Here is a 10,273-nt window from a genome sequence, read left to right on the forward strand (position 1 = left end):
CCTGTGGGCAAGCTTGTACTATATTTTAGTGTACACTGTGGGGAACAGAAGTGTGCGATTCTTCAGGATCACGGTTGGGAAACCTGGGGTGGGAGCAGGAGCGTCTGTAAGGCAGGATGCGATGGCCCTCTATTCAGACCTGTGGTCCATCCTCCTCTCACACTACACTGCTGTTCCCAAGAGGAACACTATGTAGCCCAGGTTAGCCTGTAGCTATCTGAGGCCCTTAGACTCCCAAGGGCTGGGATTATAGGCCCAAAATACTGCTCTGGCTTTCCTTCTAGCTGTGTGTCTTTGAGTCTCCACTGCCTGCCTCTAGAAAGTCCAGGGTGTGAGGATAAAAGTCAGGAGACAGGGACATCAAGGATGCAAATGACACAGTAAGTTTTCCTATTCAGGAACTGGTGGCTGGAGGTGGGATATTTGGCTCTGGGCTAGGTCTTATTATTATGTAACCCTGGGTGGCCTGCAACTCACAGAGATCTGTCTGCCTCTGCCTCCAAAGTGCTGGAATTAAAGGTATGCTCTATCGTACACTCATTTGGGAGTCAAATACCCTGTGTCCAGCACTACTGTTTGGCCTGACCATATCTTCTGCCTCCAACGTTGTCCTGCTGGAATGCCACCCACTACTTCTTCCCTGGGTGGCGTTTTAAATACTCAGATTTTATGGTTTGGGAAGTTTCATAGCTTTAAATTTTTTGTTTGTTTGTGTTTGTGGTTTTCTGTTGTTTTGTTTTCCTGAGACAGTATATGCCCAGAGGCGGCCTAGAAGTCTCTTTGCATCCCAGGCTGGCCTGGAAATCTCCATCTAGCCTAGCCTAACCCTGAATTTTCCATCCTCCTGCCTCAGCCTTCTGAGTAGTTGTATTGTAGGTGGGTACTACCATGGCCAGTCACAGGAACGCTTTTTAAAAAAAAAAAAAAACATTTATTTATTGCATGTGCATGTGTAAAATTAGATGACAGCTTACAGGAGTCGGGTCTCTACTTCTTTCTACCATGGGGTGGGGGTGGTGGGTTGGGGATCAATCTCCAGTCATCAGGCTAGGCAGCATGGGCCTTTGCTTCTGAACCATCACCATAGGTTGTTGGCAGGTGCCCTCAACTTGAGCCTCATGATTTGAGGCTCTTGATTGGTGTGATTTTATGAAGTATGCTGTGTCAGATCAAGACGGGACCCACAGGAGCAGGAGACTATTTCTAACAAGTGCTGTTGCTGCTGCTGCTGTTACTGTTGCTGCTGTTACTGCTGCTGCTGCTGTTACTGTTACTGTTGTTGCTGCTGTTACTGTTGCTGCTGTTACTGCTGCTGCTGCTGTTACTGTTACTGTTGTTGCTGCTGTTACTGTTGCTGCTGTTACTGCTGCTGCTGCTGCTGTTACTGTTGCTGCTGTTGCTGCTGCTGTTACTGTTACTGCTGCTGCTGCTGCTGTTACTGTTGCTGCTGTTGCTGCTGCTGTTACTGCTGCTGCTGCTGTTACTGTTGCTGCTGCTGCTGTTACTGCTGCTGTTACTGTTGCTGCTGCTGCTGTTACTGCTGCTGTTACTGTTGCTGCTGTTACTGCTGCTGCTGCTGTTACTGCTGCTGTTACTGTTGCTGCTGCTGCTGTTACTGCTGCTGCTGCTGTTACTGTTGCTGCTGCTGCTGTTACTGCTGCTGCTGCTGTTACTGTTGCTGCTGTTGTTACTCTTGTTGCTGTTACTGTTGCTGTTCTTACTGTTGCGGTTCTTGTTACTGTTGCTGCTGTTGCTGTTGCTGTTACTGTTGCTGCTGTTGCTGTTACTGTTGCTGCTGCTGTTACTGTTGCTGCTGCTGCTGTTACTGTTGCTGCTGTTGTTACTGTTGTTGCTGTTACTGTTGCTTTTGTTCTTACTGTTGCTGTTATTGTTACTGTTGCTGCTGTTGCTGTTATTGTTACTGTTGCTGCTGTTGCTGTTACTGTTGCTGCTGCTGTTACTGTTGTTGCTGTTACTGTTGCTGTTGTTGTTGATGCTGCTGCCCCTCTGGTTCTGAGGAGCAAGATTCTGGTATTCCTTTCTGGAATGCAGATACTTTGTGTCTACATTTTCAATCCTTCTGACCAGATTTCACCGAATTTACTAAACTCTAATTTAATGTACACCAACAGCCCAGCACCCAGATATTTGCTTATTTTCTGCAATTGACTTAAGTCCTTTAGGACCTACAGTGTTAATCCTTTCATGTAGAGTTTTAATTTTATAGGATTGTGACAAATGGCTTCTTTGGCAGAGGACACTTTAGCAGCGTCCCTGCTCCTCAGGCCTTCCTACATTAAGTGTCTCAGAAATAACGGCAGGCCATTGAGAAGTAGATATGGAAAAGGGAAAGGGGGCGGAGAACCCGAAGAACTACACTGGATGGTCATAGTCCTTTCTGGTGCTGTGGCAGTGGCAGAATGCTTGCCTGCCATGTGTGAGATGCTGGGCTCCATCCCCTGGTACTGCAACCCTAAGAACAGCAATAAGAGATGAAGGGAGCACCATCATGCTGAGCTGATCAGGCACACTGAAGGGGGAGCCCCACCCCACACCTGACTCATGGAGTATGATGAAGACACAAACTGTGAAGCCAGGCACGACAGTGCACTGTCTGTACCCCCAGCACTGAGATACTGCAAGATTTGGAGTTTGAGGCCAGCCTAGACTACAGAGACAAAGTGAAGCAAAAGTTTAAAAGAATGTAATGTACAGATGCTAGTCTGAGAGAGTAATGCATCATTTGCTCAGCTGTTTCCCATGATGCCCTTTGACGATGATAATGATGTATCAGTGGCAGATGGTGACATAGCAGATGACAACCGGCTCCGGTCTTTCTAGACTATTCCTCTTCCTGGGCTTTCTGGGTCCTGGGTTGCTGACCTGAGTTTTTGTTTAATTTTCTTCCTTTCCTTCTCTTCAATCAAAAAACTCAAAATTAAAATACAATTATATCGTTTACCTTTAAAAATAATTTTCATTACATTTTTGTTTTGTGTGTGTGTGTGTGTGTGTGTGTGTGTGTGTGTGTGTGTGTGTGAATGCATGGGTGTGCATATGGAAATTAGAGAACAGAGGCCATCTTGCAGGAGACAGTTACTTTACTGTATTATGTGGGTTCTGGGAATCCACTCCAGGTTTGGTGATAGGTGCTCCCATTTGCTTGTGTCATGACATTGCTCTGACCTGAGATTTTGTTTTCTGAGCAGTTGCTACTGTTATTTTGTCTGTCTTAAGATGGTCTCGCTATGGAGTGTAGGCTGTCCTCCCATCTCAGCCTCTCAAATGCTGAGATTATAGGTGTACATCACATACTGGGCTTGTGTTTAAAAATTCTGACCTCCTCAGTGTTCTAACAGAAAGCAGCAGAGAACGCTTACGAGCTTGGAAGTCTGGATCACCGATCCTCGTGTGGCTCCGACCCTCAGCTCTGAGGTTTACTATCTGCCTTCCTTCCTGGCAGGTGTTCTTTTGCACGTGATGGGAGATGCCTTGGGGTCTGTGATTGTGGTCGTCACGGCTATTATATTCTATGTTAAGCCCCTGAGACCTGAAGACCGGTGTAACTGGCAATGCTACATCGACCCCAGTTTGACTGTTGTCATGGTCATCATTATTTTATCGTCAGCTTTCCCACTGATCAAGGAGACTGCGGTCATCCTGCTGCAGATGGTCCCCAAGGGAGTCAACATGGAAGAGCTGAGTAAGTGGCCCGGGTCTGGAGGACCGCTAAGGCTTGCACATTGTTCAGAGGGCTGGGACCACACAGCACCATTTGAGTGGTGGTGGTGGTGGTGGGTGCTCCGAAGCATCACAGAGTACTATGTGATGCAGGCTTGCTTCATGTGGGACCTGATAATTCACAGCCAGGATCATCCAAGAACCAAAGGTCTTTTGTAGTTCGATTTTCTAACTCATTTGCATAGTTTTGAGAATGGAAAGCTTGGACAAATCCCACTTTTGGGCTGTTTGACCTCACAACAAAGATGTATTTTAACTTTATTAAGGCCACTCTGCAAGACCTTGAATTTTAAACTCCTTTATCCCCACTATAAAGATACGTCATTCTCAGCTGGGCGGTGGTGGCGCACGCCTTTAATCCCAGCACTTGGGAGGCAGAGGCAGGTGGATTTCCGAGTTCGAGGCCAGCCTGGTCTACAAAGTGAGTTCCAGGACAGCCAGGGTTATAGAGAGAAACCCTGTCTCGAAAAACCAAAAAAAAAAAAAAAAAAAAAAAAAAAAAAAAAAAAAAAAAAAAGTCATTCTCTGGTGTTCTAGATAATACCTTCTGGTTAGATGAAATTCATGAGCCGGAAAGTTGCTAGGTGGTGCATTACACTGTAGAGAGGCAGCGTTAAATGGCCCTGCCCTGTCTGCTTTGCTTCGCTCATACAGCTGCTATATTCTCACCTTAGTTGTGCGCCTCAGAAGCTAGACATCTTAGAGGCATTTCTGCTAAGTACTTTTGATCCATGTTGCTAAACTAGCCCACGTGTCTGTTTGTCTGTCTGTCTCTTTATATCTTTGATTTATAAATCATCCATATATTTACCTATCACCTCCTATCTATCTATCTATCTATCTATCTATCTATCTATCTATCTATCTTTTATGTATGTATTATGTATGTATATATGTATCTTTGTATCTGGCTGTCTGTTTATCTGTCTGTCTCATTCTGACTGGCATGGAATTGTCTAAGTAGAGCATGCCAGGCTGGAACTGACTGTCCATGTGTAGCCTAGGCTTATTTAGAAGTTTCTTGGACTGGTCTTGAACTTGCAATCTTTTTGTCTCAGGCTCTTGAGTTACTTGTTAGAGGCTAACACTGTGTGGGGTAGGAAATCAGAGGCAAGGCTGGTTATGGGAACGTAGAGTCTTGAGGGACAGCTCTTCTTTCTGTTGGCCTTGGTGAAACATCCAACCTTGGGGGACATGACTAGGCACATAGCCCTCACGCCACCCCACCCCCACCCCGGTTCCAAGTTTCTATCCCAGCACTCACTATTGGCTGTTGTTCGCTCCTGTCTGTTGTAGTGAGCCAGCTGTCTACCGTGCCTGGGATTAGCAGTGTGCATGAAGTGCACATCTGGGAACTGATAAGTGGGAAGATCATTGCCACCTTGCACATCAAGCACCAGAAGGGCACGGAATACCAGGATGCCAGCAGAAAAATCCGCGAGATCTTCCACCATGCTGGGATCCACAATGTGACCATACAGTTTGAAACCTTGGACCTGAAGGAAGCCCTGGAGCAGAAGGACTTCTTGCTGACCTGCAGTGCCCCCTGTGTCTCCCAGAGTTGCGCTAAGAAGCTGTGCTGTCCCCCAGGGACACTGCCTCTGGCTCTTGTCAATGGTTGTGCAGAGCATAATGGTGGGCCCCCTCTAGAGTCTTACCGAAGCATAGAAGCTCCAGAAGTGTCCATCGATGTGGCTTTGGATGGCTGTCCGAGGGAACAGGGACAGACGTTCAGCAAGACTCAAGAGAGACAACACTATGAAAACAGCACTCATTTTTAGTGGGTTCCCACACAAATCTAACTGTCTGAACAGACACTTTGGTGTCACCGGCTCTGCTTGTGGGAAGAGCTGTATGGGTGTGTATTCTGTCAGTAGGGGTCAGCCGTTTGAGATGTTAGTGGAACAAGCAGCAGATTTTTCAAGTGGTGGATAACCCCTTTTCAGTACCCTGGACATCTCCTGGTTCTCTGTGACAGTTTCAGTACGGACGTGGATTTCCTAAAGCAGATTGCCCTAGTGTATATATCAGGAGTGGAAGGACTCAGTAACTATGACATGAGACTCGAAGTCGGTCTTGTCTGTCTTGGGGTGCTTGGGGAATTGCGTACAGGGCTCGTGCATGCTAAGGAACTGCTCTGTTACTGAGATGAACGCTGTAGTCTTCATGTTTAAACCCATCAGAACTTCTAGCTGACTCTCAAGTGAGCTCACAGCTTAAGTGGGCAGAAAAGAAGTTAAGCACCTTACCTATGTTTTCCTCTCTTTCCCTCCAAGATCAGAAAAGATGAACGTCAGCTATTTGTGGCACTGCAGAAATATCTATTCTTAAGTCCATTCTTGGGCCGTGAGAAATGGACACCTAATAAATAAATGCAAAATGCATAGCTAGTAAGATGGAAAGACAGACTGCTTCTTAAGGCAGGAAGTGCTCTTAAGACATTAGATGGGGTAGGCTTTGCTAGGGTGGATGGAATGGTGGGGTCTGGACTGTCTCGTTGTTTTGTGAGGTGGCTAATGTTTACTTCCTGCTGGAACTAAACTGCAACTATGGTGGGTTCCTTCTCCTTTTCTTATTTACTTATTTATCATCTCTAAAAGTTTCCAGGTAGGATTGTTGTCACATCTAGTTCTAATAATGATTTTCTTGTCCAGAATTCCTCACAGCCTTCTTGTATGATCACATTGATCTGTGTGGCATTGACCATGGGGGAGATGAAACTTCTGGGGTCAGGAGAATACTCATTCTTTGCTAAAGAAATAAGCTAGCTTGCCTGTGCTTGAAGTAGGCATATTTTAAAGTATTTATTGCAGTTGCCAACTAGTAACTGGGTGGAAAAGTTGATCTCCCAGCAAGAAATGAAAAGTGATTTGGTTGCTGACTTTAATGTGTTCGGAGGCTCTTAGAGTTTTATGTCCGTGACTCATGTTACGAAGTTCAAATCAATTATGATCTGATTCAGGCACGTAACTGAACTGTACTGGGAGAAGAACGTGCAGAAATGTCTGCCACGTGTTTTAGACCTTGTTTGGGCATCCATGTTTAAGTCAAAGCCTCAGAGGTGTGGCGTGGGGGTGCCTGATGGAGCCGGCAGCTTGTTAGACGAGTTTCAAGGCTCACTGAAAGTGGTCTTGTTCTAGGCTTTGATCCTACTGAGAAACCACACAGGATTCATCAGAAAAGGCAGCCACACTTGTCAATGCAAGCATCATTTAAAAAAAAAAAATGTCATTATTGGCATGGTGGCGCATGCCTACAGTCCCAGCTACTCAAGAGGCTGAGAAAGAAGAGTCCTTTGAGCCTAGGAGTTCAAACTAGCCCAGGCAAAATGGTGAGACTCAGGGTGGTTTGGTTTTGTTTTGTTTGTTTTAATATTAGTCTTAAATTCGGAGGCGGATGGGCAGGCTGTGATTGGGAGTACTGGAAAAATCTTTCACCTTCGAAGTTGATTAGATCTAAACCAACCATCCATAAGTAAATACAAAAATATCTAAAGCCTTTCTACTTCCCAGAAGTTGGACTTTGTATGCACTTTATAAGCTAGAGGAGAACAAAGACACACTTCCTACTTTGGGTATCAAACCTGTGAAGCAGACTCCGAGAGACCAGAGGATTCCCCCGGAAGCCTAGCGCAGTGACCCGCGTGCAGATTCGGCCACACCAACCCTGTTTCATGCCTTAGTTGAAGCCAAAGTAGAAATTTGCCTCTAATGTCCAAATCTCAATTCATATCACTGTGCCTTATTCTTAAAGGAAAATAATTATAATTTTACAGTTTCCTCCTACTAACTAAAGGAATGGATTTTAGTTTGCATGTAAGTAACATTCTTTAATTTCCAAAGTGCTTTTTCTTTTTTTTTTTCTGGAAAGAAAATAGACTTAGTTCCAACATAATTAAATGTAGCCTCAGAAAAATCATCTTGATTGACACTGGTATCGCAAATTACAGACAGGAGGCAGCATGACATCCGGCTTTTTTTTTTTTTTTTTTAAGACAACCAGTGCATGTTTACTAAAGTACAAGGTGAAGGAGCGAGAAGATGCTTTTGTTCTATGGTTGTGTTTAACACCTCCAGCCCTGGCTGTCTGATGTTTTTGTCTGGGGTTTCCTGGACCATCGATTGCCTTGGTTTTTTTTAATTCGCTGAAGGAAGAGCATGATGTGTTGCCTTTCCTGAATCAGCTGTGCACCTGGTGGACAAGACAACATAGTTTCTTTGAGCCTGGGTAAACACTGACTCTCAGTTCGCGACCCGCACGCTTAGGTTCATTCTAGAGCCCCTCCTGCCTTCCTTCTTCCTGCTTGCCTTCCTCACTTCCCCCGGAAGGGGTGGTGCTCAAGCCCAGGGCCTCCAAGGCTGTGAGGCCTTTGTTCTGCTGATGAGCTACAATCCCCAACCCCAAAAGACTATTTTTTTTATAGCATGCATCACACCCTTTATGGGGCAGGTGAGTGATTAGGCGTCCTGCATGCTGACTTGTTCTCTGTCCTTCTAGGGTTTTCCATACCTTCCTGTGTTTGCTTCTCGGTGGAGCACAGCAAGTCCTTCTAGAGCTTCCGCACCGGTTATAGGGAAGAATTGCTTCCCTTCCCTCACGTCTTCCAATCGTAGTTTTGAAAACTGGGGTATTTCTTGACAATTTGGTTATTATGAACACACACAGGGATACCAATCTCCATTGTACATACACGCACACACACACACACACACACACACACACACACACGCTGCAAATTAGGAACTTCAAGATTCAATGGAGTGGGTGTTAGTCAGGGAGTTTCCATCTTGACATGTTGGCATTCTGAGTTGGGTGTGTCCAGGCCGTATTATGTATTATTTAGCAGCATTGTTGACTTCTAGTCACAAATCCCAAATCATCTCCCTAACCTATGACAACCAAACGTTCCTCTAGACATTGTCATGTGTTCCCTGTGGGTACCCCTCTCTACTTCTAAAACCATGAACTACAACCATATTTAAATATTATTGATGGACCTGCCCCGCCCTCAGCCCAATAGTGGCCTCTATTCTGCAAGATTCATAGCCTCTGTCTCCCACCTTGGCCTGGAACTCTCCCTCCTGCAGCCCCAGCCTCCTGAGTTCAGGGTTTATAGGCATCTGCCACCACACTTAGATCAGGATTTACTGTTTACAAGCAGTATTTTCAAAGGTCTCTCGTTTGTTGTGCTGAGACTAGAAGGCACCCTTTCTCCACGGACATGCGCTTGGAGTGAAGCTCTTAGTAACCCGAGGCAGCCATTGACCACATGGTGAGCTTGAGACTAGCCCTTCTGCATGAGACGTGAGTTAGGTTACACTTTTTATTTGGGGTTTGAATCTGGTTAGTAATCACTGACAGCGTGCCTTCTCTATAGCTCTGTCATTGCCTTATGTCTTGTCACCTTTGGTGCTTCTGAGTTTATTTCCACTCAAGTGACCATGAGTGGGAACGAGGTGATCAAACCAGGAAGACAGCCTCTTACGCAGAACCTGTATCAGATCCAAATCTTCAGTGTATAAAATGTTCTTAGAATTTGGAAAATATATGTTTTCTGGCATTTCCTCTCTTTCTAACTACCCTAGCCTGACCCAAGACTTTTCTTATTTACATGGATTTTTCTTAGCTAGGTGGGACTGGAGCCTTCAGGCCAGAGACTCTGAACAGACTCTGAATTGGAGTGAGCACTATCCAAAAAGGATTGACAAGGGAGAGCCGTCCCTTCCTGGAGGCTCGAGGTTATGTTACAGTATTGTGGAGTTTTGTTGCTTAAAAATCCTCCTTCTCTTCTCAAGGGCAAGATTACCAAAGTATAACGTCACATTTGGGGGCAGGGTTGTTAAAACTTTAGCGTTTCAATAACCTCTTGCTAGTTGTATGGGAACCCCCACAATGGATGTACACGTACACACCTGTCTCAGGTGAAGAGCATTCGATGGTGCTGTAAATGAAATGTTTTGAAAACTAGAAATGCCAATCAGATGTTTGTGGAAATTAAAAAGACAGCTCGAAGCAGATGGATTTCTGGACTCTGTTATTTGTGGCTCCTTTGTTACTTAAGAAATGCCTTGCTCTGCCTTTTCATAATCCCGGTCTAGCTGGGTGATTGACATTGGAACTCTATGTCACCTCCTGAAACATCACGGGCCTCATCTGTTGGTGACAGTACCTGAGAAAACCAACTTATAGACCCCGTCTCATCTACTCAGAGTTTTGGAGGTTCTAGACCATGAACCATCAACCCTGTTGTCTGTGAGCCTGTGAATGAGACAGTATATCACAAGAGGAGCCTGTGATGGAGCCAAGCAACCTTTTACCTCATAGCTGGGAAGTGAAAAGGAAGGGGAGAGAGCCCTGCTCTCGCTCTTTCTTCACTGTCTCACCCCAGAGCTGGGAGATCTCCATGTTGGTCCCACCTCTTAATATTTCTAGCACCTTCCAGATGGTACCAGGCTATGCATTGACGTATGGGCTTTGGGGACAGGGGGACATTCTTCCAAGTGGGAGACAATGTCTCACAGAGAATCATTGA

General features: G+C 45.4%; 1 protein-coding gene across 1 annotated transcript in view; it reads left to right on the forward strand.

Moving 5' to 3' along the window:
• The window catches only part of Slc30a10 (solute carrier family 30 member 10), a 14,141-nt gene extending 4,385 nt beyond the window's left edge, over window positions 1-9,756 (forward strand). The window contains exons 3-4 of the mRNA XM_031337947.1: window positions 3,464-3,703; window positions 5,038-9,756. Coding sequence (XP_031193807.1) covers window positions 3,464-3,703; window positions 5,038-5,522 — 725 coding nt within the window. The 3' untranslated portion in view covers window positions 5,523-9,756. The remainder of the gene's footprint in view (window positions 1-3,463; window positions 3,704-5,037) is intronic.
• The last annotated feature ends 517 nt before the right edge of the window (window positions 9,757-10,273 follow it).

The sequence above is a fragment of the Mastomys coucha genome, unplaced genomic scaffold (assembly GCF_008632895.1).
Source record: "Mastomys coucha isolate ucsf_1 unplaced genomic scaffold, UCSF_Mcou_1 pScaffold1, whole genome shotgun sequence".
Classification (NCBI taxonomy): domain Eukaryota; kingdom Metazoa; phylum Chordata; class Mammalia; order Rodentia; family Muridae; genus Mastomys; species Mastomys coucha.